This window comes from Desmodus rotundus, chromosome 2, assembly GCF_022682495.2.
Source record: "Desmodus rotundus isolate HL8 chromosome 2, HLdesRot8A.1, whole genome shotgun sequence".
NCBI lineage: Eukaryota > Metazoa > Chordata > Mammalia > Chiroptera > Phyllostomidae > Desmodus > Desmodus rotundus.
The window spans coordinates 1,309,778-1,334,860 of NC_071388.1; the positions used below are offsets into that span (position 1 = coordinate 1,309,778).

Consider the following 25,083-nt stretch of genomic DNA (forward strand, 5'->3'; position numbering starts at 1 on the left):
GGCAGGGCCGCCGGTTCGATCCTGCAAACCCCACCAGGCAGGAGCCACCTACCTGCCACCTTCTGATGGAGAACAAGAAGGTGGCTTGTAGGACAACCAAGTGGGTTTCACTTCATTTTATTTTTTAATATTTTGTTTTTTAAGATTTTATGTATTTTTAGAGAGGGGAAGGGAGAAAGGAAGAGAAACATCTCGAGTGGCCCCCACTGGGGACCTGGCCCACAATCCAGGCACGTGTCCTGACTGGGAACCGAACCTGAGACCCTTTGGTTCACAGCCCACGCTCAACCCACTGAGCCACACCAGCCAGGGCTCACCTCACGTTAATATATTGCTTTATATTAATGCAAGTAAGCTGAATAAATTTGAACTTACATTAATTTTTAATTAAAAAAATAAACACAAAAAATAATTCAAGTGAACATACTCCAACAAGTGCCTGAATTTTAGGCTCCACACTCCTGAAGCCCTCAGGTTGCTCCCGTCCTCATTGCTGACGTCCTTCTCAGGAAGTGCGTGGGGGGCGGGGGGCTGCTGCGCCAAGACAAGCCCACGACATGCATCTCTGGGCAGCTCCCGCACCCCCCCTGCCAGGCGGAGAGCTGAGCTTCCGGGGGCAGGACTTCGGCTTGTCCCCGTTAAGTCCCCAGTCGGTGCTCAGTCGACGCTGGTTAGACCTGTGGACTTTCAAGTCACCAGCGTAAATGAGACCCAGTAATTTTCCACCCAATGAGAAGCCCGAGTTGGAAAGGGAGGCGCTTCTTGCCTGTGGTGGATGGAGTCCCCCCGCGCCCAGGGACACCAGCACACCAGACTGGCCTGGAGTCCCCGCACGGCCACCCCGTTCTTTTTACCTGCCACACAGCGTCCGGCACGGACCGCGGGTCTAAACCCTCCAGCCGTCTCGCTCTCTCACCCGCGCGTCCCTACTACAGATGCTGCGGTGCTCGCGCACACCTCTCCGCTCAGGTGAGGAGCCACGTTCTGCGTGAACGGACAGTTGGAAACCGAATCCGCTGCCTGCAGAGCCAGTCCTCACGGGGCTGCCACAGCGGACGAACACGGGGCCCGCCCTTCCACGTTTCTGCCCGGATGTGAGATTTCGGCTTGAGACCTCAGCGTGCTTCTGCGTGTCTCCTCTGCGACACGGGCTTCAGGAAGCCCCCTTGGGTGGCAGGTGGGCCACCATGTTCATGGGGAACTCGGCAGCCGGATGCTGAGGCTCTTGGTTCACTGACCAGGTCCCTCACGAGCCCTGGAGTTAGCAATGGGACACACGGCTCCCCATCCGTCACCAACACCCTCTGGGTTGTCCCAACGAGGACACCTTGGCATTTCAAGGGTCCCTTTTGGCCACCAAGCAGCATGTAAAGACGAGCTCCCTGGATCCCATAAATATTTATCAGGGGTGGGCAATTATCTCAATCATTCTGACAAGCCAGCAGGGTACCGGATGTGGCTGCCCCATGCCGCCGTGGTCCCAGGTCAGAGTGAGGACGTAGGACACCCAAGTGCCCCTCCAACCGTGTGGACAGCCGAGGCACCGCCTCAGTGGGCCGACAGAAAGGCCGAGGGAAGCTCTGGGCCACTCCACAGCTGGGGTTCACACGGTCTGCCATATGCATTTCAACTTTTAAACTAAAAATCTGTTAAACTCTGATGCTTTCAACGGCGGCTGTGGGGAGCGTGAGCTGCAGTGCTGACGGCACCCCTTTTATGGCGAGTGGCTCAACGTTCTCAGGATTTGTTCCCATTTTTCTCTCTACATTTTCATTTCCCATTTTCAGGTAAGTTTGTGGCAAAATGGAAAGAAGTGGCCTGTAAAACTCAGGTACAACTTGGCCATCAACAAAAGGTCCAGAAAATAACAAGGGCTTGTATACACCGACTGCCCCCGCCCTGCCCTCAACACAAACAAAAAGGAAAGCCCCCGCCCACCGGGGGTCCAGGCAGGAGAGGAACCAGCCAGGCAGCACCCTGACGACATCACAGTGATGTCAGGCCTGGTTGGGGCACCAGGGGCCCAGCTCCATGGGTGCAGCTGGGCAGGGCAACAAACCCTGGGGGGCCCAGTGCCGACCGGAGTGGAGGACAAGGACAGTGGTCCTCTCCAAGTAAGTGGACCCGAGACTGGAGGGAGGGCCCCGCCCCCAAAGCGCACAACCCGCGGATGGAGTGGCGGACCGGCACGTCTCCCACGGGCTGGTGGGGCAGGGCCGGGAAGGCAAGGAAGCCAGGCTGCAGCAGGCACTGATCCTTCCCGTGCACGTGACTGAGCCCCCAGCCCCCTGCACTGACGAGACTCAGCCAAGGGCCAGCGCAGTGGCCCAGACTCCCTAAACCTCACTTGGACGGAGCACAAACTGGAGTAATTCCCCCAGGGCCAACGGCTTCCGTCATGCCCCCAAACAGGCACCTGGTGGGGCGCGAACCACCGTAAAATAAGGTCAGGACTCCAAACCGTCCCTCACCGTCCGAATGTTCGGAGACGGCCAGAGCCAGGCCTCTTGGACTTGAACGAGTGTGGCCTGGCCCTGCTGGGAGGCAGGTTCTCGTTCTGTGTGGGGGTGGGCGGGGGAGGGGGGGAGCCGCCCAGCATTTCTAACAAGCCCCAGGGGTCTGAGGCGGACTCCGCTGCCCGTGACCCGTGACGAGCTAACAAGGAGCTAACGGCTGGACAACAGACTTCTGTGGGGAAGCCCGCCCACCTGGAGGCAGCTGTGTGAGCCCTGCAGGGACAGAGCATGGGGATGAGGGGCTGGGAAGGCCAGGGCACCCAGGACCACCACCACCTTTCCTGTGTGGGGCTCTGCTGAGCTCACCCACAGCCCAGGCCAGGCTGAGCTCCGCTCTTCACCCCACCTTCCCCCGCCCCAGCTCTCCGCACCCTGGCCTCTCCCCACGGGAGACAGGAACGTGCTCTGCCCGGGCACAGACTCACGCCCGCACCGTCTTCTCTTCTCCGAATCCGGAGACCCAGCAACTTCACCACTTTTTCTTTTTGGTTAAAACTCCCAGTTCTACCAACAGGAAAAGGTAAACACCACGTGATTTGCTGTGTGGAATCTAAACACAAACAAGAACTCTGAGCTCGAGGAGAACAGAGTGGGGGGCGGGGCACAGCTGAAGGCAGCAGCTTCCAGCTGCAGGGGGCGTGGCCTGGGGTGGGACCGCAGTCACTGCGACAGCACTGCTATCTGCACGTGGCACGGAGACCAGACCTCAAGTGTCCCCGCGGCAGGAGCTCAGCAACTGTGGGTAGGGACATCGAGTCATCGTGGGGACAGCCCAACCCGTGTGCCAGTTATGCCTCATAAAAAATAAATCCAAAACGTTAAAACAGCCGCCTCAGGCTCTACCAACCCAGCTGCCCCCCGAGAAGCATGACCACTGGGGACAGGAAGGCGCTCCCCGCACTCTCCTCCCATGCGATCTGTCCCACCAGCCACTGTCATAGACCCACAAAGGCCCGGAGCCACAGACACTTTCCGACGCTTTTATTGTTCGACAGGCATTTACAACATTCCGCTCATAGACCTAGAAACACAAAAATAGACCTTCTTTCAGCTTATAAAAGAAATATATAAGAACTCTGGACACAGGCCCGCCATGGCCCCCGTGCCCGCGGCTCGGCGCCCTCCACGAGTGCCTGGCCCCGAGGTTCACGCAGGCCCACCGCCCTGGGGCCCGGACACACCGGCGACAGGCCGGGGCTCCTACCCCCTCGGACGGACGCAGCGGACGGGGGCAGTGTGCACAGTGCGGGGACACAAAGCTTTTTCAGAAGGTGGAAGGTATAGCAAAATTTCATAGAATAAAACCTCCGGAAGAGCAGGCTCAAAGCCCTGGAGACCCGAGAGCGGGGCGGGCTGGGGAGGCAGGCAGCAAGCGGGGGCGCCGGCGAGAGGGTCTGAGCTCCACGTCTGGAAATATAAAGTCACAACTGATTTGTACAAAATAGAATCCCCAGAGCTGCTATAAAATTCGGGTCATTAAAGTACCTACTGGTGTGTCAAACACCAAATAGATGTTTTCCCTAAAAAGACAGTTTTTGTATTATTTAAACCCTTCTTAGGAAGTGGACATTGTGAAATGGGGGAAAAAAGCTACAAACCTTTTTTTATTTAAAAAAAAAAAATCGAAAGTGCTTTCACTTGGTTTTGTTCTCCCTACGTGGAAACTGTTTAGCGTGTGTGAGTTTTATTAGCGTGTACCCTGTTTCGCTGGCGTGAAGAGCGTCCCACACAGGACGTTTGGAAGAGGTGGTCTGGTCGGGAGGTCTGGTTAGGGAGCGTTAGGGAAGGGCAGGCAATGGATGGAGATGCAGCTTTGACCAACAAGCCTTGGTCACCGTGGCAACCTGGGAGGAGCCCCTCCCCCTCTGCGGGCCATGGGCACACACCCTGCCCCTCAGGTGTCCAGTTTACTCCCGCCAGGTGCCCGTCTCCCTCGGGGTTCACACACACACACACACACACACACACACACACACACACACACACACACACACACACACAGTCTTCTGGGACACATGTCCAACGCCCGAGCGTGCTGCCGGCCGTGTGCGTATATAAATATAAAACCACACGCCTCGCGCACTCTGCGAAAGGTAAAATCCTCGTTTTTAGACTCAGTTACTCTAACACTGTAAAATTCTCATCTGTCTGTGCCCTGCCTCTCAGGTAAAATACAAAAAAATAGCGTTTTTTTTTTCAAGTGATAAATTTGGATCTCTTTTCAAAGAGTTTGGCATCTTTATAATTCTATGCAAAACTAGAACTTCCAAACGCTGACATTGCGTGAGACCAGCCACGGACCAGAAGAGGGAAAGAGGCCCAGCGAGACACAAAGGCCCCCATCCCCTCGCATGTCCCCTTGCACGCCCCGAGGACGAGTGGCGGCTCTGACACGGAGGAGGAAAGGGCCGCAGGGACCCCGTGGCCGCGCCCCAGCTCCGTCACTGCGTGTCGCCCCAGCCAGGAGACACTCCGACTGCTCTCAGTGACCTGGTTCCCATTCCTCCTGTGCCGTCCCTTCAACTGGCCTGCGGCACGGCCCACACCCCCCAGGGGAACGTGACTCCAGTGCTGCGGGATCTCTTTTCACTCCCCCGGCCCCAGCTAACGGGGACAAAGAGCCCTTGGCCACACACAGAAGGTGGGCGCCAGCCTACTTGGGATTCTGAACAATTCTTTCTGATGCTGTCAGAACGACCGGTCGAGTGGCACATGGCTTCCGAGCAAAGTTAGCTGCCAGGACTGTGTGCAAGAGTGTGACCTAAGGGGACATTCTCGTCCTGGAGGGGACAGGAGGGGGCAGGGAGGTGCAGGGCGGGGACGAGTATCTGCACCCGCTCTCCAGGTGGACGGTCAGATCTCCGTGTTCAGTTTCTGGGACGGGGCAAAGTCTTCGCGCCTGACCCAGACGACCTCCTCGCCCGCGGGCTCGAGGGCCCCGCCGATGCCCGGCAGGGCCGCCTGCTTCCTGAGCTGCGTCATGCGGGAGGCGTGGCTGTCCAGCCGCGGGCGGCCCCGGTCCCGCTGACTGATGGAGGCGGCCTGCAGCCGCTCGGGCAGGTCCCTGTCCATGTCGGTGCCCCTCTCGGACTCACAGAACTCTTCGTCGTCGCTGAGGATGTCCGTCTCTTTGACGTCGTCTTGCTCCTCGTACTGCGCAAGGTCGAACTGCTCCTCCACCCACCGGTCAGTGTCCCCGGCGCCGGGGGGCTGCTGGGCCTCTCGCTCCGGACTGCTGGCGGGCACGGCGTCGGAATCGATGGTGAACCTGTTCCGAGCCAGCCGCCGCCTCCTTCTGCCGAGAGACTTGCTCGGGGCGGACACTGCGTGCACACAGACAGACACGGAGACAGACCCGCGAGCTTCACGTGAGACAGGCGTCCAAGGGCGGGCAGCAGACAGCCACCGGCGCGTCGGGCACAGCGGTGTCCCCGGGACCTCAAGCCCAGACGTCACCAGTCTGTCCCGCAGTCTTTAGCTCACACGGACATCAGAGCAGCTGACCGAAGGGCGAGGGGACACAGAGGGACCCGGGGCTGCAGGTGACGGGGCGTCGGGGACACCACTCTACCCTGTGCACTTTCCAGGCAGGTGGTACAGACCCGCCGCAGACCCCCAAACGAGGGTTAGTTGGGGCCCCCACCCTGACCACCTCCCAGGGACAGGGCATGGGGGGGGCGGGGGGGGGGCTTCCGGGGTTGGCCCCCGGGGCCCTGCTTCCTAGGAAACTCAGCGTGCCATTTCTGGAGCACCCGCGTCCCTCTAACAGAGCCCGCGGGCATGGTGGCTCCCCAGGTGCCAAGTCTCAGCTCACCCGGTCCTCAGACAGACCCCGTGTGAACTGGGAGGCTGGGGATGCTCCCTGAGCCCCCGACCACACGCTGCACACCAGCGACTCCCATCCACCAAGCGAAGTGAGACGCGGACACCGGGCCGGGGGGCAGGGCTGGCCATGCCCACGGCATCTGCTAATGTGGGCAGATGCACAGGAGGAGAGGCACAATGCGGCCAGGGACACGGACGGGCGGAGACCTACTGCTGCTCCACCGGGAGGGCCTCCCCGGCACGGGCAGGGGGCCCCTCGGCCCTAATGGGCTCCTGCTCACGCCGGTCGGGACGTGCGCACTGACAAACGCAGGGGGCACGCGTGCCGACACATGCCTTTCTGAAACACGTCAAAACTGAGCTGACGGGTGACGGACGGGCGATCACGGAAACGCAGTGAACTGCAGACTGCGGGTGGCGGGGGCAAGTGCGCACGCCTGCCAGCTGCCCCGTGCGCCTGAGGACGCCCCCGGGGCACACGGACAGACGGACGTCTCGCTGGGGTGCTGGGGTGCTGGCAGCCACGCAGAGCTGTTCCAGGCCATCCTCAGAGCTACAGTGATTGAGGTGGGTCTGGCTTCCTGACCGACCCAGACAGAACAGGGAGAAGCACACCACCAGGTATCCATGACAACCCAGTGAAGGGGAGACAAGCAGGGCCCAGGGCACGCTGTGGTGGGGGTGTTTCCCAAGGTCAGACTGGGCAGCCCGTGCCGTGCTGACCACCCCCCACCCCGAGCGGCGTTCCTAAGCCACCTCACACGGACAGGAGGACCAGGGCGGGCACTTCAAACGCAGCACAGTGACGAGCCACCCGACAGACCGGCTGCAGGCTGGTGACGCTTTCTTCCCAAAGGGTCTCGAAAGGGACACACTCAAAGTGCTCGCTTCCCCAGGAAACTCAGGATCACTGATTGGCCGCTGAAAGTTGGCCAATGACAGGCGGGGTCTCCTGCCACGAACTGCCAACCCTACTTAACGTCCCCGGCGAGTGAGGGGGCAGGTGGGAACCTCTCTGCCGTGGGGTCAGCAGGGCCCAAGAGCAAGGCAGGACCCCCGAGGGCCACACAGGGTGCGGGGCAGCAGGGTTCCCAAAATCGCTCCTCATTGGAGAAGGGACTCACGAGAACTCGCCATGAACAGCCAGCCGGGGTGAGGTGCTGGGAGGACGCAGCGCCCACGCACACCCACGGAGGCCGTCCGGGAGCCTCTCCACGGAGCTCGGGTGCACTGGCAGGCCCCTCAGGGCAGACGCGGAGTAGGCCTCTCTCCCTGGGCGCCCCCGCCGCGTGGGGCGGCCGCTGAAGAGGGGTGGTGGAAGTGTGGCTACGCTGACATTACGGCCCCCACTTGTCATGCCGAGACCTTTCCTCCCAGAGACCCGTCACCGCGGGCCACTCACAGGGAGCAGCAACGACCCCCATCTCTCGCTCCCAGGGGGTCACTCCAGCCCTGAAGCAGCGTCTGCTCTGGGGCCGGGTGACCCCGGTCCTCCCCTTCAGCAGCAGCTAAACGAAAGCCGTGCCCAGCCCACGCTGGCACCCACACCAAAGCAGCAGGCACAGGCTGCTGAGACCTGCCCTGTCACTGGCCAACCCCACTCGGGCTCCCGACTGGAAACCGGCGTGGCTGTGTGTCCAGTCACAAAGCCACCACATTCTCGAGAGAGTGGCCGTGACCCCGCTGAGAGAGGACACACTTCCTGCTCCACAAAGCTAGCCGTCATGCAAAGCAGCGACTCCCATTGGCAGCCGGCTGGGACGGCCCCTCGAAGAGCGCACTCAGCGCAGGGCTGCTGGTGGGGGAGGAGCTCACCAGCCAGGAGGAGCAGGAGGAGGAGGAGTAGCAGAGGGACAGCTGAGGGGGGCAAGAGGGGAGCACACGGGCGGGTCCCCAGGGCGCCAGGGACAGGGACGAGGCCTCACGCCAGGGGAGCGCCGCGCTCCATCTCGCTCAGCCAGGACGTCGAGTTCGTGGGGGCTACAGTGCATCGGGGGCACGGGGACCCTGAACGCCTGGGCCCCACAGTACCTGCCCTGCTCATGGCCGGCCGGGCCCCTTTCAGCGCGCACAGCCGCTTCCCTCCGAAAGGGACGTACTGCTGGGGCGAGGGCAGGCTCTCGGTCTTGAGCAGCTGCCTGCGGTGCTTATCCCGGAGGACGGAGTGCACGGCCCTCAGGAAGTCCTTGCGGCTCTTGGGGGAGCTGCGGGGGGGAAGGTGCACAGGTTAGGGACACGGGAGCCGCATGCGGGACCGCGGACCCTGCCGGGAGCCACCCCCAGACCCCGATGCCCGGGGGTCAGAGGGGGAGCCCGACCCCAGTCTCTGTCCCCGCCGCCCACCGGGGGCCTCACAGCTGCCCTCCCTCCCCACAGCCCGAGTCGGCAAACGGGCAGGCAGGCGGATTCTGCCCGAGAAGTTGCCAAATTCGGCTCCTAGATGTGAGGCAGAGCTTTTGTTCTACAACCTTTTTGCACACGAATCACCACAAGGCTCTGGCCACCTGGCAGAGTACCCACAGGCAAGAGCCATGCCCGGCGCCCTCAGCCTGCTCCAGAGCCCGCCTCCGGCTCAACAGCCGCCCCCACGACACTTTACACATGGAAACACCAAAGCACCGCTGGCAGGTGCTCGGAGCTCTGCCGCAGCGCCCGCTCACAGAGGGGGCAGCGTCCCCGGGGCAGAGACGCCCCCTCGCTGGCCGCTTGGTGCTCCTGCCCAGTGGCCCTGCCTGGTCGGTCCCATTATGAGGCGCACGGCCTCTGCGGGCCCCTCACGGGCCTGGTTGTCGCCACCAAAACCTCACACCCCGGGTGGACTTGTGGGGAGAACGTCAATTCCCGCCCCAACAGCCCCCTGGGACTCCGCTCACTGTGGGCCCTGGTCAGCCTACACGGTGCTCGGTGCTCGAAGTTGAGACACAGGCTCTGAACGCCCCCCCAGGGTGTGAACTCGGGGCTCACCAGCTCCGAGGCCTCAGGCAGGGGCTCTCTGTGAGCCTGGGCCCCCGTGGGCAAGGGGGGGACAGCAGCCCCTCAGCCCGCAGAGCTCAGGCCGGGCAAGCACATTGCCTGCCACACACGTGACCCCGGGACACCCGCCCTGCTGGTGGTCGCCCTGTCGGCCCTGCGGCTCCTCAGTGGGCAACCCAAGCCCCTCCCCGGGCAAACGCTGCAGGAATCACTAAGGGCCCGCGCTTCCCTGGCGGCGTAAACAAGTGTGGCTGTCGGGCCCGCCCCCCCATGATGGTCTCAGGTGCAAACAAGAGAGAGAAGCGGCTGCGTTTGAGGAAAAGGCCTCAAATCCTCCTGGTCACCGGGCCCGTGAGGCCTGCACACCTCACCCCTGCAGGCCGCATCTCACTGATGCTCCCGGGTAAACACGCACCCACACAGGACTCTGCAGAGCAGTGCATCCCTGATCTCCACACATGATAATGGGAAAACTCCCGTGTCCATCTCTAGTCCCTGTTAGTGGACATGCCGCTGCCCCTATTCCCGGACCTGTGAGTCGAGGTTCTCGGCAACTTCTCAGCTGCACTAGGAAGCAGGGAGAGCCCCAAGGCATGCAGGCTCGTCCGGGGAGCCCAGAGGGGTTGGGGGCCACCCCTCCACCCACCCCGAGCTGCGCAGCCGCCCCTGCAGCCCCGGCTCACCTGCAGCACAGGTGGAACACCCTCTCCGGCCTCCCTTCCGACTCTGACTTCACGTGCACGATCTCACAAGCTGTGCTGGCGTCTGCGTCTGGATGGAATGGAGAGTGCGGGTCAGGGGCGTATCAGAGGGACGGGCGAGCATTTTACAAGAGTCTTTTCCAGCTCTGGCGTGCAATGGGGGAGAGCGGGGCACCGTGAGACGGAGGACCTTCCCTGCGACCCCACGACCCCAGGAGACAGAGCGCTCGGGGCCCCGTGAGTGCTGAGGAGGAGGACGCTCAGGACACTTCCAGCCGCCAAAGCCCCATCCTGGGCAGTGGATACCGGCCCAGCTCCCTGGGAGGAACTGACCCTCCCAGCAGCGGAGCAGGTCTGGCTGAACTACTTCAGTTCAGTGGACAGTTGTTCCAGCACCAGCTGGACCAGACCAAGCCCTCGCCTTCCGCGGGGGCCTTCCCCCCGAGGGCCCTGGGCTGGCAGCAGGTCCTAGGAGCCCACAGGGCTCCTCGTTCTCAGCCCCCAATACTGCCCACTCTGAGTGAGCGAAAGCCGTATGCTGAGAAGGTGAGGAGCAGTTACAGTGCAAGGCAAACCTAAGCCTGGCAATGCCGGGCCATTCTACTCATCACATCAGGGGCCTGCAGCACGGTGTCATCGGAAGTCACAGACTCGCTGTTTGGGGGAGCCGCTCAGGGCGAGCGTCAAGACTGCTCCCGAGGTTCGGAACCTGTCACAGAGCCTCCCGGGTCACTCTGCCCCTAATCAAGGCGCGCCGGCACCAAGTTTTCCCAAACGACAAAAATCTCAGTGTTCTGTGTCTGACACTCAACTCCGCTGGAACACACTTCATGGCAAGGGGTGGGCCGGCGGATCTTCCACCTCCATCACAACAAGGCTTCACGCTGACGGCCCCAGACCCAACAGCGGGAAACACCAGGTGAGACGGGCGCCCTGTCAAAGGCGGCTTCGTCTGCCGCAGGACAAGCCCTTGAGGACTCAGCTCATGGCGGGACCCTGGCTGCTGCTGGGACACGAGCTGCCCGCCTGCACGCCGGGAAGGAGGTGGCCAATGGGAGGAGGGCTGCGAGGCGGCCCAGTGCTCGTCTTCATGCCCAAACCTCGGAACGCTGTTGCCGCCGTCTACAGACCTACTGTGCACAGGCAGATCCGTTTCACAAGTCAAAGGCTAACTGAGAAGGACCGGGGTAAACCGTGCTGGGAGGCTCGAGAGAAGCCTCGCGGGCAAATCCTTAGCCACAACACCCGTGTCCGAGGTGGTCTCCACACTGGAGTTTTTCTGCTGCAGAAGAAGCAAGAGCCGTGGAAGCGGGTGCATTTACTCTGGGGGAGTCACTGGAGGCTGGCCGCAGACCGCACCTCGGGGGCCACCGTAGGAGGAGCGGTGCCGCTGCCCATGGACGTGGCACAAACACAGAGGGCGACACACGTCCAGCGCGTGGGACCCACCGTGCCCCTGCGGCGGCCGCTCTGGGGCCTCTCTTTGCTACCAGACACCCGAGCACATCAACCTGGCCCCCAAGGTGCCCCTTCCAGATGTACTCTGAAGGCCCCCGGTTCGGAGCCAGCACCCTGCACTGCTCACGTGCCAGCAGCGGCATCTGAGTCTAGGTCACTCGTGCCGCTCGGACCGCAGACAAGGACCCAAGGTCTCGAAACCTTCACCCCGGCACAAAGACAAAGACGCACACGGACTGGGGAGAGGACACAGCCCACAGCCAACTGTGCTGCCTGGTCTTTGCAGCCAATTCCAGGGCGGGCTCTTCGGGCTGTGCCTGCTTGTGGGCCCAAGGGTTCTCTCGGATGGCTCCTTGCTGCTCCGCTGTCGGTCACTGCGACATTGACCCAGGGTCTAGGATGACTGGCGTTCCTCGGAACGACACGCAAGGCCCTGCACTCTCCATGTGGCTCGCTCGCCCACTCGCTCGAGGTCGGTAAAGGGCGGGGTAGGTGAGGGGCAGTGGAGAGAGCGAGGGGAAACAGTCGGCTGCGCAGGGAGGAGCAGAGGTGGTAGGGTGGGCGTAGATACTCGGAAGTGGCCCGCGCCTGCGCAGAGTCCTACCTGCACTGGCCACGGCGCGGACCTGCAGAGCTTCGGTGGGGATCATGTGCCGGAACCGGAAGGGGTCCCACTCCTCGTAGATGGAGAGCCTGTGGGGCCCGACCTGCAGCAGAGCCGGAGCCGGGTGCCTGAGACAGTGTCTCTGGCCTGGCCCTGGCCCTGGCCCCGCCCCGTCCCGTCCTCCAGACCCAGGACAGTGCAGCCGCAGACAGGAAGCAAGATGCCCCTCAGTGCCCCTCAGCACCCTTACGTCTGCCAATAACACCCATGCAAAGGAGACGGGAAGGCAGGGACGGGGGACCCATAGCAGGAACAGAGGGGCAGGGAAGGGAAGCCTGGCACTGGGGAGGCCCCAGTCACAGCTCAGAGTGGGCCTGAACGGAGGCAGGATGGGTGGTTCCCTGGGCCTTAGCAACATTAGTACAAGGGGCGGGGATGGACAGACCGCAGAGATGGCCGAGAAGGCTCACGCCCAACCAAGCAGCAGAGTCTCGACCCCAAGGCTGGGACTGGGAGGCAGACAGCAGGGAGGGCCACAGCAGTGGGGTGAGGCGCAAGCTGCTTACGAGTTTCTTCTTCTGTTTGGGGCCGTGCTTGTACACCAGGACCACAGCGGTCTTGAAGACTGGAAATAAAAAGAAAGAAAACGGCACATAAGGCACAGCTGCCCCTCAACTTCGGCCATGCGGGGTGGCTGGCGTGGCAAAGGAAGCGGCAAGGCCCCCACGCCCATCACAGCTGCACGGCCCGGAGTCTGCGGAGACAGGATCCCCAGGTTCGGGTCAAGCACAGCAGACCGGAACGAAGGGGAGTCGCCCGCCCTGCACCAGCGGACACTTCCGGGACTCCTCCATCTCAAGTGTGAGACTTGGGCCGTCAGCACATGTGGCCAGAACGTCCTGTTTGGCAGCTGGGACAATGACACAGCACCCAGGGCAGCCGTGACTGAGGCGCCAAACCCCAGCAACACATACAGGGGCGTCGGGGGGGGGGGGGGGGGGGGGCCGGAGAAGGCCTCAGATCTGGGGTCTCAGAAATGAGGTCTGCTTGACTTTCACCTTCTTTCTGCCCGGTTCACTGCTGGTCAGTCATTCTGCCATAACATTTATACCTGTGTAGACGGCCCGGCCATTCCCGCCCCCTCACAGCGGGGGGGCCCCACTGCACACGCCCCACGGGGAGGGTGAGTGTACTATTTGTGACGTGGTGGTGATGGTGCCACGAAGCTGTAATGAACTTTCTCTTAACAAACTGTGTCTCGGGGAAGAAAGCATCTTATTTTGAAAACCAAGCCAGACCCGCCCCCACCCCACCTGCCCCCAGCCCTCTACGGACACCCACCAAAGGCGGCCAGGTCCGGCTCCTTCTTCCACTTGCCCAGCGTGGCGGGCGGGTCCAGCCAGGTGAGGGTCGTGTGCAGCAGCAGGTCGCCCATGCTCAGGTCCGCCACCTGCGGGAGAGCAGGGCAGGGCCTCAGGGGCAGGGCAGTCCCACACAGACCGCCAGGACACGCTGACCCTCCACTTGGTGCAAGGGTCTAAAACCATCTGGTAGCTTTTCCCCTTTTCCCCAGGCGCCTACCAGAATTCAAACAACAAAGTGGGAAAAAGGGGACAAATCGGGGTTTTCACTGAAACTCATACGCAGTGAATGTGTCAACACTGCTCGCACACTTGCAGACGCTGGTGCCCCGAGGAGAGAGGACCAGCTCTCGGGTGAGGGTCCCCCACGGCCTGCAGTGATCCCCCCGGGACACGAATCCCCTGGACTTCCAGAGGTCCACTCGGAAGTCCTGGGGCCTCAGGCTTCCGGGGAGCAGAGGGCTCAGTCCTTCCTCTTCCCCCAGCTCGTTTCAGGGAAGGCTCACTTAATGGTCGAGGAAGGGGAAGCTGGCGCAGGGGCTGAAGGCGCTCTCTGACGGTCAGCAGCGCCAGCTCTGAAACCACAGAACTGTGAGGTCTGGGCATGAGTGCCCCAAGGTCAAGGCGAGTCCCTCTTCCCATGGGATCGAGGCCCAGAATGATGACCCAGTGTCTCCGCCTCACAGCAGCCCCGACCTTTCCAGCACCTTCCAGTGACTTGGGGCTCGGCCAGGTGCCCTGGGCCATGGACTCAGCAGAACAAGTCTCCACCACCACCACCCACAGAGGTCCCACCCTCCAGCCGGGGAAGGACATGCCCAAGGCAGCGGCCACCCTGCTTGGCCTGGACCCCGAGGGCAGCGCCTCGGAGCCCGGGGAGCCTTGAGCCCCGGAGCAGAGATAGGCCGAAGTGCAGCCGCCCTGCACACCACAGGCGAGGTGAATGTCCATCACAGCGAACATGAAGACTCTGAGTCATCCGTCACGTGGGGACAGGGGGCTGACCAGACCCCACGGGAAAATGTGACCAGACCCAGAGCGGATCCCTCCGGCACGCAGCCTGCCCACTGTCCCTTCGGAATCAGCTACCCAACCCCCACAACAGAGTTCTACTGAGGCCTGTGTTCTCCAGGCACAGCCCATCCCGCTGAGCCAGGGCTGGGCCCATCTTCCCTGGCAGTGCCCTGTCTGGCCATCCCCTCCTCTGACCAAGGGAATAGGGCTCTCATATAGCCCAGCGCCCAGAGCCCAGTGCGGCCGGGAGGCCGAAGGGCCAGCTTCGTCAGAGCACGGGTCTGTGCCCTCCTCGCAGCGCAGACCCGCCACTCCCAGCAGGCACCGGTCAGCGGCTGGCAATGGCGCTCGGCCTGGAAGGGAGCTGCAGCCACCAGGCATCCCCACTGCAGAGACCGGGGCTGCACATGCGCCTCCGGCCGCGGCCTCTGTTTGCCGGGCTCCTCCGTAGCAGGGCCAGGACCTGCCCGCCCTTCCTCCCAGGAGGCGTACCTGGGCCCTCAGACCCGTTCTGTCTGTCCATCCGCGTCCGTCCTCCCCGATGGAGGACGACAGAGACGTGATGGAACCTGAAGGAACTGCTTTACTCATCAGTTGTCAGGCCGCTAACTCCCCGGCCCCTGCAGAGGCATCTCTTTCGTTCTTACTCTCCTGTCGGCGCTGAGGCCGCGCAGGGCCTTTGGCCGCTCTCTTTGGCATCTTTCCCAAGCCCCCCTCTGCTGGGCTCTGTGACTCCCCGCACTGCCGGACAGAGAGCTGGCCTGCCCCTGGACACTGGCCGCGGCCCGCTGCCCCTCCTCGTCTTTCACACGTTTCTGTCCCCAGAACCTCCGACGGTCACCTTTGCTCCCCACTGCGCAGACTTCTTCCTGGAGCGTCGGGTCTTCACCTCGAGAGACCAGCTGTTTCCACTCGTGGGCTCTGATGTCTGAACCGCACCCCCTTCCTGCCTAAACCCCATGCCATGCACCCCCTGCGGCACCTCCCAGCCTTCGGTGGCTCTCAAGACCATCACGGCCCACAAATTAATCCGGCACGTGATTCAAAATGTAGCCAAGTATCATGGAGACCCTCATTGCCAGGACCCCGTAAAACTCACTTTTGTCAAAATGAAGTGATCTAAATGCAGAGGAGGCAAAGTCTTCCGGTCGAAAATGTTCCCAGTGCTACTGAGAGTACGGGGTAAGTGAAGCCGGGAAAACCACCCCGTGGCAGGAATTAAGTCACTGTTCAGACACGCAGTGAATATTACATAGCAACTTAAGTTCTCGTGAATAGTTAAAAATAACACCAACATTCTTCGTTCAATATAAAAGCACCAATGTACAAAACTTTCAAAATGTCACTCTTCACACGTACACAAGCATAATTTGAAATGAAGTAAACACCCAAACGCTGAGACCGTAGATCGCGCTTCTTGCCTTTTCCTCTATTTCCTCCTTCCTTTAACAGGCGTGTTTTTCTTCATATAAAAGTTGTACAAGAAAACGAGAACTGAACCAAGAGCGGTAACACCCACTTTCCCTCGCCAGCTGACCCAGGGGCTCCCCTGCCGCCCCTCCCGGGCGAAGGGGCTCAGTGGAAAAGATGTACCCCCAGGCTCCGACCCCGCCCACGTGGGCCCGCACGTGCTCCCACCCCCTGCCCCCTGCGTCCCTTCGGAAGGTGCAGCTGAGGGTGGGTGCGTGAGTCCTGCCCCATCTTGGACTGAGCAACGGCGCCCCGCCTGCTCGCCCCCCACCGTGGAGAGAGGGAGATTCCAACTCTCGTGCTCGCTTTTACGTTCACGTGGAACGTCGCGGTTTGGCCCGGAACTTCTCTTTCCAGCGCCCACACACTCATCTCACAGAGGGCAAGAACGGGTCTGGGCAACAACCGTCCACCTTCTGGGCCAATGGCAGAAAGAGAAGCCGAGGTGGGTCCACATGCAGAGGCCGACCACCAGCCCGCCTCAGGGCCGCCAGCACGGTGGGTCCCGTCGGCTCTCCTGGGGCCTCGGGCACAGCTCGGTGTGCCCCGCCTTGTCTCCAGGTGTCCCCGCGCTGGCGCTGTTCCCAGGCAGACTCTGAAAGCCCACTTAGCGTCACTCTCTCAACGAGCGCCTGCCCCGAGCCAGCTGCTGCTCCAGCCTCTGCGGTGCGGCCTTGCCGTTTCAGGGGCCTTCAGAGCCTGCCCGGGCCTGGGCAGCAGCATTCACCCTCGCACTGTGCGCTGAGCCGGCTCACGGTCCTGAGGGCGGGGGACTCGGGCCACACTCCCCACGGTAACGGCAACTCGGCACAGGAAGAAGCCCCACACCGCAGCCTTGGATGAAGGCTGCCAGCGCCACCTGCCCTCAAAGCCCAGTTCTCCACGACAACAGTCTTCACAAGCTACACCTTGGAGTCCGGTCAGACCGACCGTCCTCACTGGCACCTGTTCCGGGAAGGGGGTGGGGGGACAGGTCCTCACCTCTTTTCTCTCACCGGTCTGTTCGGCGATCAGCTGGTCGAACACGGCCCCGAACTCTTCGTGGATCTTCTGCATCTCGTTGATGTGGCTGGCTACCTTGTTCATGGTCTTGATGGCCACTGCAACGGGTGGGCGGGGCATGAAGGGGCCGCGCGTGGGGTCGTGAGCCGGGTGGGCTCACACGGGGGCGGGGGGCCGGCTCACCGTCCAGGTGGTAGTGCTCCTCGCTGTCGGCGTCGGTCAGCGCGAAGAGCTCGCGGAGCAGCAGCGGGTACTTGAGGACCCGCTGGATGGGCTTGATGAGGTAGGACTCCAGCGTGGCCGAGTGCTGCTGCTTCGGGTTCTGCGCATCCAGGAAGGCCTTGAACGCCGCGTCCGTCCTGGCTGCAGGGGGACACGGAGCTCGTGGGGAGGCCGCCCACTGACCCCTCTCGGGGTCGTGGCCTCAGTGTCGGGCCCTTCACAGGGCCGGGCTGGGCGCGGGGGCAGGGGAGAAGGCCTCAGACAGGGTCAGAGGGCCGGTCCCCTCCGTGTGTATTTGGGGGCACCGGGGCTGGGGTCATGCAAGGGAATCACAGGGTTCGTGAGCCCTGGCTGCTCCCCACCCTGCTGGTGTCCAGAATGTCCTTTCGTCCCGATGACTTGACAGCTGGGGCCGTAACAACCCTAGGATTCTGCCCCTGCCTGGCCTGGCCACCCTGGGACTCACCAGGGAGCACCTTCCTCACGCAAACAACCGGCCCAGGACCCCCAGCCCTCCTACGAGCTCTCCCACTGTCCCCACCCCGTCCCCGTCCCGACCTCGCCCCACCTCCCCAGGGCCGGCAGCAGGCAGCTTGGGTCCACCGCACGCAGGGCCCTGAGGTTGCTCAGCCTGCCCGGCCTCGCTCGCCAGAAAGGCTCCCGCCCAGCATCCCTTCAGCCCCCTCTCTGCAGAGCCACCCTGTGCCCCCGCGTGGCCTGGTGCGACCCTCCTCTCGGAAACTGTAACAAACTGTCTTTTCGACGACCGTCACCTCCTGACCTGTCGGCCTCACTGCGTCTCCTGAGGACACACATCAGAAACGCCCCTCTCCCCGCTCTCAAGCCTCCCAGGGCTGGCGGGCAGCCCCTCAGCTCTGGGACAGCAGCGCGGACGGGGCTCCAGCAGCGAGTGCCGTCCACTCTCTGTGCTGCGTTAATGCAGAGCTGCAGCCCCAGCTGAGGGCGGGCCTGCACCCGCACGCCAACCCCTCATCTCAGGCAGCCCGGCCCTGTCCGCCGGCTGTCCCGTCCGTGTCCAGGCCCCTAGGGAGGGGGGAAGGCGGCATGGGCAAAGAACGGGAGGAGCAAGGAGGCACCAAAGTGACTTTACAGGGGCACACGGTTCCTCGAAAGGCACAGACAGGGATGAAAAGTGCACCTCCCTCAGCCGGGACCAGGAGCGCATGCTAAGGTCCGAAGGTGCGTGAAGCCCAAGGGGACACTGTGGGTGAGTCTCCTCGCCATCACTGCCCAGCTGAGGGTGCAGCAAGAGCGGAGCCAAGCCTCGGACAGACCCTAGACTTTCATCCTGTAGGCCCCCTGAGAGGACCCAGGCTCCACGGGGGCGGCCACCACAGCTCCTTCCGAAGAATAAGGGCAAGTGGCCTGTGAGTGAGTGACCAGGTGACTCGGGCGCCAGGGAGGGGTGGCCGGGCCCGGAGCCAGCATGCGAGGAAGCCCTGCCCTCTGGGGGACACCCGAGTCCTCAAGTCCACAAACACAGCCACGGACAGCTAGCCCACTGCGTCCATTTCACGTCAGGGCGTGAAAGAGGAAGGGTCCTGGGCCCCACGGCCTGCTGGGCGGTCACACTGGCAGCCCAGCGAGCTGGGGAAGAATCCCAGCCGCTCCTGGTTCTCAGCCTCCCCTTCACCCTTCTGGCACATTTGGCCGATAGAAAAATGTAGGTCAGACCTAACGTTTTAAGGCATAATTTGAAAGGCATGATAATATTTTTCAGGTGCAAATATTTTCATGAAAACCTACAAGGGCAGAACTTAATCTAGTTGACTGTTTAAAAATAACACCAACGGCCCTGAGGACGGTGACAGGCGTGTCATCCCACTGCAGGCAAGGAGCTCTGACATCGCTGCGTCAGCCGCCCCACAGCCACCAGCGGTCAGGTGAACGGTGAAAAAGACACTCTCACACACACACACACTCACTCTCTCTGTCTCTCTCTCTCTCTGTGTGTGTGTGTGTGTATGTGTGTGTGTGACACCGACTCAGCCTGTGCAGGAGGAGCCGGCTGCACGGGGACCCCACGTCCCCTTCTTAGCTCCAGGCTGGCCCGGGGCCCACACACAGGTCCCTGCCTGTGGCCAGGACCCTGCCCTGCGGAGACCTGGGTGGCGCCGGCACGCCCTGGGACAGGGTCACACCGAGCCCGCGCAGCCCCTCCAGCAGTGAGCCCAGCGCACGCAGACTGCGGGCCTGCACAGCCCCTGCGAGGTGGCAGGGACAGCAGGCTGTGCTCAGAGGTCCCCTGGAATCAAGCGCTCTGCTCGTTACACTGTTCTCCAAGCAGCTGTTTTTCTGACCCTTTTATACGTCAGACAACCACATGCTGACCTGTGGAAGCAAAAGCCCTCTATGGACGCTCTGAGGGGGCTCAGGACCTTCCAGAACACTCAGGGAGAGGGGCTGCCAACCTCGAAAGCCTACGCCGTTCTGTGCGAAATAGCCCTGCAACCTGAGCAGTGCCCGTGAGCAGGCAGAGCAACATGAACAGTGGCACGCCCAGGGGCAGGAAGTGTGACCCCCACACGGAGGCGAACGGCGGGTCACGATGCAGTCAGGGCAGAACAGGACCGGAGCCCAGAGCCTCTGACGCAGCACATCCGCATGACTGCAGCACGACCCGCCGACTCTGGCCCAGCGCAGCGGGGACAAGGCTCTCACTGAGAAAACGGATGAAGTGTCTGTCAGGCTCGGCATGCACTCTGTCTCTCGGCCCTCGGTGGCAGCCTGTGGAGCGTGTGCCCACCACATGGACGGCTCCTCGGTTTTGGTCCATAAGCCCCCAACCGCAGCTGGCCCCAGAGCCGCGAGTCGGCGACGTCCGAGCCCCGCCCCAGCCCCTGTCTTCCCAGACCGTACCTTTCACCAGGACCTTGGGGACCTCCGTGTGGCTGGCACAGAAGGCACTGTACAGCTTGAAGCGGTCGGCGTAGTACAGAAAGGAGCCCCCCAGGGAGAACAGCACCTTCTGGACGGAATGAGAGAAAGCAGGTCAGCCCACGCCGGGACACCTACAGGGTGTGGTGGGAGCTCACCATGGCCAGACCCTCCTCTAGGCCAGCAGCAGCCGCCCAGTCCCAGCCTCTCCCTGTGCGCTGACAGCCTGGGGCCGCCATCAGAGCATGCACAGGTCAACAGACCTGGTGCCGGGCGCCAGCTCTGGCCTCCTCGGCAGCGACAGCACAGATGGCACTGCTGGCCGGGCCGGGGCTTTGAAACGGCCCACCAGGGTGAGAGCGTGTTCACGGGAAACATGGTCGGCGCTTGGGGCCAGGCCAGAACCGAATTTTCTCATTGGTTCCACACGGCAGAAAGTGCAAATACCCCTGAATTCAAGAATGTGTTTCCATGGTCATGACGCCAGCCTCGGCCTGGGGAGCCGAGTCTACGTGCTCCCCACCCCTGCGACCAGCGGCACTGGGCGGAGGCCCTCCCACCAGGAGCCACCTGCCCCGAGGCAGGATGCTTCTGTCCTACGTTGTATGTGAGCCTGTGAAACAGGCCTCAGAAGAGAATCTTCTGTGGGTTTCTCCTTAACCTGATCTTGTTTAGAGAGAGAGAAAGAGTTGGTGCTTATTTGGGCTTAAAATTGAAAGGTTGCAATAGAGAAAACAAGGGTTGGATGTGAGTGATCAGCGGGTTCCCGAGCGTGCAGTGTGGCTCATGGCCGGCACCGAGGCCGCCAATGGACTGCGTCCGCACAGCCACAGACTTTCCGTCCTGACACACACAGTGACTGTCGGCAGCAGAGGCCCAGGGGCCTCCCCACGTGCCACCTCCCACCGCGGCAGGGCCCCTACAGGTGCCGTCACCCTTCAAATCGCACTCGGTCGGGGGGGATGGCTCGGACAAAGGTAACCTGGCCTCCATGTTCGGGTGGCTGACCCGTGAGCCACCACTTGGCCTGGAGTGAGCACAGGAATGCCTCCAAGGAAGGAAACCAACTACGAGGCAGAAACAGGCCGCCCGCAATGACAAGGGACCCCGTTTCGCAGAGTCCCGGATGGGATGAATTAGTGCTCCCTGGGAAACTGAGGACGCCTCTCGAACAGCAAGCACGAAGGCCCCACGTGCACAGGACAGAAGGTCGAGGTGGGCACGGCCTCCAGAGCAAAAGCCGGAGGTGCGATGGCGCTGGCTCTTGTCCCAGTCAGAGCCGCCAGTTCCCCCAGGCCGCCTTCGGAGCGGGCCTTCAGTGGCAGGCCGATGAGGACACAGCACCCTGGGCAGCGGAACTGGCCTGAGAGCACACCACCTCCCGGGACTGATCTCGACCTTCGGGACGACCTGCCAGGGTGGCGGGGTGGCTCTGCGCCCTTGGAAGGTTGACTTACCTTAAACTGATCGACTTTCTCAAGCTTTTCCAAATCAGGTACTAGTCTCACTCCATCCTCCAGAGTCTTGAGGAATTCTACTTGAAACTCGACCATTTCCGTCAGATTTCCAAAGAGCACGTCAAGCTGGAGAATGAGGAAGGATTCAATCACTTTCACATTTCATTAGTTCAGAAACCGCTCCTGATTTCAAACTTTTTCTATCAATACGTATCAATTATGATCACGACCCCACCACCAAGGGTGGGGCGGCCCCTCCTCTTGTCTCCAGGAGCGGCGATGTGACCTGGCTGTCACGGTTAGTGAACCCCAGCTGCTCACGGAGGCCACGCCCGCCCCACCGGCCTCCCTGCCGGCCTGCTGCCCTGCGACCCTCCGTGTGAGGGCGGCTCCCACGGTACCTCATCCTGGGTGAGAAAAGTCTCTTTCTGCAGGGGCCTGAGGTATCTCTCCATGAGACAGTTCAAGTCCTGTGGGAGAGAGAACGTCCCGTGAGCACGCTCCACGAAGGCCTCTGAAGAACCCGGGGGCACGGACAGGCGCTGCCTCATGCGGACGGGCCTGAGGTCCAGCCCTGGAGCCAGCAGCCCCTCTGCCCACAGCTGGGCCCTGCGGCCCTCGGCCTCCCGCAGCCCCACCTCCACCACTGCGACGCGGGTGATGCAGAAACAGGGAGCGGGGCTGAGTGCCGATAACACCGCATCAGTGAGAGCGGACAGAGGACCTGGCCGACCCTGGAGTTAAAGACCGACACGGGCCATTCAAAACAGACCGTGCCGTTCGACGCGCAACTAAGTTCCCCGTCAGAACGCACAGTCATTGTAGCTGCCAAATTGTTCAGAACTACAGAGTTCTGTGTGTTACGTGAAAACACACCACCAATCAGGCAGAAGTGACTGACAGCAGCGTGACCAACGGTCAGAATGAGTAACAATACAAGGACACAGCGCGACCCCCTTCTGCCTAGACCCCAATTAGATTTTGAAAGCAATAAACCTTCCGAAGCCGAAGTCAGTTTTCCCAGCGGTGAGTGCAGGCAGCTGTTTACTCTCGGGTCATTATTCACTACTCACTGTGTCATTTTCCACCCCAACAACCCTGCTGCCCCAGGGAGTCGCCTAGGGAACGGGCAGAACAGGACAGGGAACACTCGTGTTCCGAGTCAGCCGCACGGTCCCGAGAGACCAGCTAGGCTGGCCCTGGTGGTCTTTGAGGCCTGTCACCCAGGAGGAACACACAGTGCCCGACGGAGGGCAGGCCACATGCTCACCTTCACGTAGGTGCGCTCTGTCTCCAGCAGCTCACAGATCACCTTGCGCAGCTTGTCAGCATCCGTCAGCTGCCTCGGGGTAGCCGGCTGCGGCCCACCAGCATCCTGGGGGGATGGGCTTGGGTCGCGGGGGTTCATCTCGTGCAGGCTGCGGCGGCTCTCGGCCCCTGGTTCCGTGCTCTGCTGAGCACAGGAGGAAGGGTGGTGTGGGCGAGGCTGGCACTCACGGGCACCCAGCCTGGCACCTGGCCTCCTTACAGGGTGCATCCCGGCTCCCAAACAGCCTCGGCTGAGCGTCATCTCTGCTGCTCCCGAAGGGCCCCCACAGACAAGAGTCCCCCCACCCACCAAAACCCAGACCAGCCCCCACCCCCACTGCTGACGCGCACTCGCTCCCCGCACACCAGGACAGCTGGCAGCCTCATGCAGTGGCACACACGAGGCCCAGAAAGGGCACTCGACTCCTCCAGGGGGCACAGCCAAGACAGAGAGCTGCAGTGTGCACCGGCCCGCCCCACCTGCCCCGTGCACAGCTGGGTCCTCAGCCAGGAGGCGAGCAGCTGGCCTGGCCCAGATAGAGACAGAAGAGACATGGGGACATCGGCGCATTTCACCCGAAAGACAAGATGTGTCAATCACCAGACTCCCAGACAGTGTGCCACGCCCCCTTCGCCACCATGGGGACGACTCTACCAGCTGGGGCCTCCCTGGCTGTGACAAAGACGGGTACCGAGGCGACCTCCTGGACAGCGACAGACGCCCACAGAAACAGATGTGCAACTTCTCTCCCCCCAGCTGCTCAAGGGCAAACAAACGCCACCCCCCTCACAGACTCAGGGGTGTCAATGGCAGGCCCTGTCCCCCCTGACCTCCGTCTGGTTTGGGATGCTGGGGCCCTGAAACAGAAAATGGCTCCCTGAGCACATGGGCTGTGGACACCTGGGGGGGCCCTCGAGCCTCCTGGGGCCCAGCGCCCCCTGCAGGCCAGACCCTCTGGGCCGGCTGTGCCCAAGGCAGCCCTGTTTGAAGCTCTCTGTGGGTCACCGCGGAGGCTGTTCTGCAGCCCGAGGTCCCGTCTGTGGCTGCATCCAAATGCACCACCCTGCGTGTGAGGGGCTCTCCCCGGAGGCCAGCTTCCCCTCTGGGACTGGCTGCTCTCCCGCTCCTCCTGCCTCGGTCGTCCTGGGCATGAAGCCCCTCCCACAGGGGCATGTGCAGGGCCGCGCCCCTCACCCACCTGCCCCACAGCTGCCACTGCACCCAGAGGCAGGAGCCCAGGGTTTGCGGAGCAGAGGTGGGAGCCGACCCTGACATGCCTTCCCCTCGCTGGCTCACCCAGGAGGAGGGACACCCAGGACGAGGATGCCCACCTGCGACCGGGAGGGGCAGCCAGGACCCACATCCAGAGGGGCCGCTCCGACCACTGCTGCCGTCAGCACTGGCCACCCTGCCAAGGGGGACTGGTCAGCTGCTGGTGGCACTTGCCTGTGTGCCCTAAGGAATCTCTTTCAGACACCAAGGGCCCCACACAGAAGGCTCCCTTCTGTGACGGACCAAGGGGCACCCCAGCGGGCCGCACTGGACGTGCACCGTGTCTCCGTGCGGCTGCCAACAGTTTTACTTGGTTACCTGAGGGTTTCCCAACGCAACCCCATCCTTCAATACACAGGTAAACGTGGCTGCGCCGTGGAAAATCAAGAGCAAGCCCACCATTTACACAGAAACGCCCACCGGCGCTCAGACAGTGCTGCTGCTCCACAGCACAGACGTGGGGGGGACAAAACCTCACGGGGGGAAGACCCACTGACCCCCTCGCCCCGCCCAGCGAACCCGAGCTCAGGCTGTGGTGAGCCTGCGGACGAGGGCCCCGGCCCTGCGTGCAGACCAACAGCACCCACCGCTGCCTGTCGCCGCGCACACTGGCAAGCTGCCGCCCCTGCCGCAGAGCCCACCAGGCCACGGTGCGCCTTTGCAGTCCCAGCGTCAGCCAAGCTGCCAGATGAAGGCCTGCGTCCCTCCCGCCAGCCGCCCCCCCACCGTGAGCAAAGGCAACAGCTCTAACCTTGTCCTTCGGACCACACAAGGACAGGACGTTCCAAAGACACCCCGCCCCCTCTGGCCTCCCCATTCCCACCCCACAGGGAAGAGTCCCAGAAAGTGGGGTGGGTTTCTGAGTTTTCATTGCCTCTGTTCCACCACGAATACTTCAGCTCTCCATTTTAGGGGGGCGCAGAAGAGCCTGCTCGCCTCGGTCTGAAACAGGCCTGGGGAGCTGCGGCAAGGGGTAGGTGGACTGAGCCTTTGTCGCTCTA

At 62.3% G+C, this 25,083-nt stretch overlaps 1 protein-coding gene across 16 annotated transcripts in view; it reads right to left on the reverse strand.

Moving 5' to 3' along the window:
* Window positions 1–3,482: 3,482 nt before the first annotated feature.
* TIAM1 (TIAM Rac1 associated GEF 1) overlaps window positions 3,483–25,083 on the reverse strand; it is a 204,044-nt gene continuing 182,443 nt past the window's right edge. For 14 of the 16 annotated variants that reach the window (XM_071220529.1, XM_071220526.1, XM_053916557.1 and 11 more), the window contains 12 exons: window positions 22,772–22,954; window positions 21,903–21,971; window positions 21,502–21,627; window positions 20,027–20,135; window positions 17,108–17,287; window positions 16,904–17,022; window positions 13,419–13,527; window positions 12,644–12,702; window positions 12,078–12,180; window positions 9,998–10,085; window positions 8,373–8,545; window positions 3,483–5,839 (listed from right to left, as the gene is read on the reverse strand). In XM_071220529.1, coding sequence (XP_071076630.1) covers window positions 5,370–5,839; window positions 8,373–8,545; window positions 9,998–10,085; window positions 12,078–12,180; window positions 12,644–12,702; window positions 13,419–13,527; window positions 16,904–17,022; window positions 17,108–17,287; window positions 20,027–20,135; window positions 21,502–21,627; window positions 21,903–21,971; window positions 22,772–22,954 — 1,788 coding nt within the window. In that variant the 3' untranslated portion in view covers window positions 3,483–5,369. The remainder of the gene's footprint in view (window positions 5,840–8,372; window positions 8,546–9,997; window positions 10,086–12,077; window positions 12,181–12,643; window positions 12,703–13,418; window positions 13,528–16,903; window positions 17,023–17,107; window positions 17,288–20,026; window positions 20,136–21,501; window positions 21,628–21,902; window positions 21,972–22,771; window positions 22,955–25,083) is intronic. The other 2 variants (XM_071220525.1, XM_071220530.1) reach the window with 2 other exon arrangements.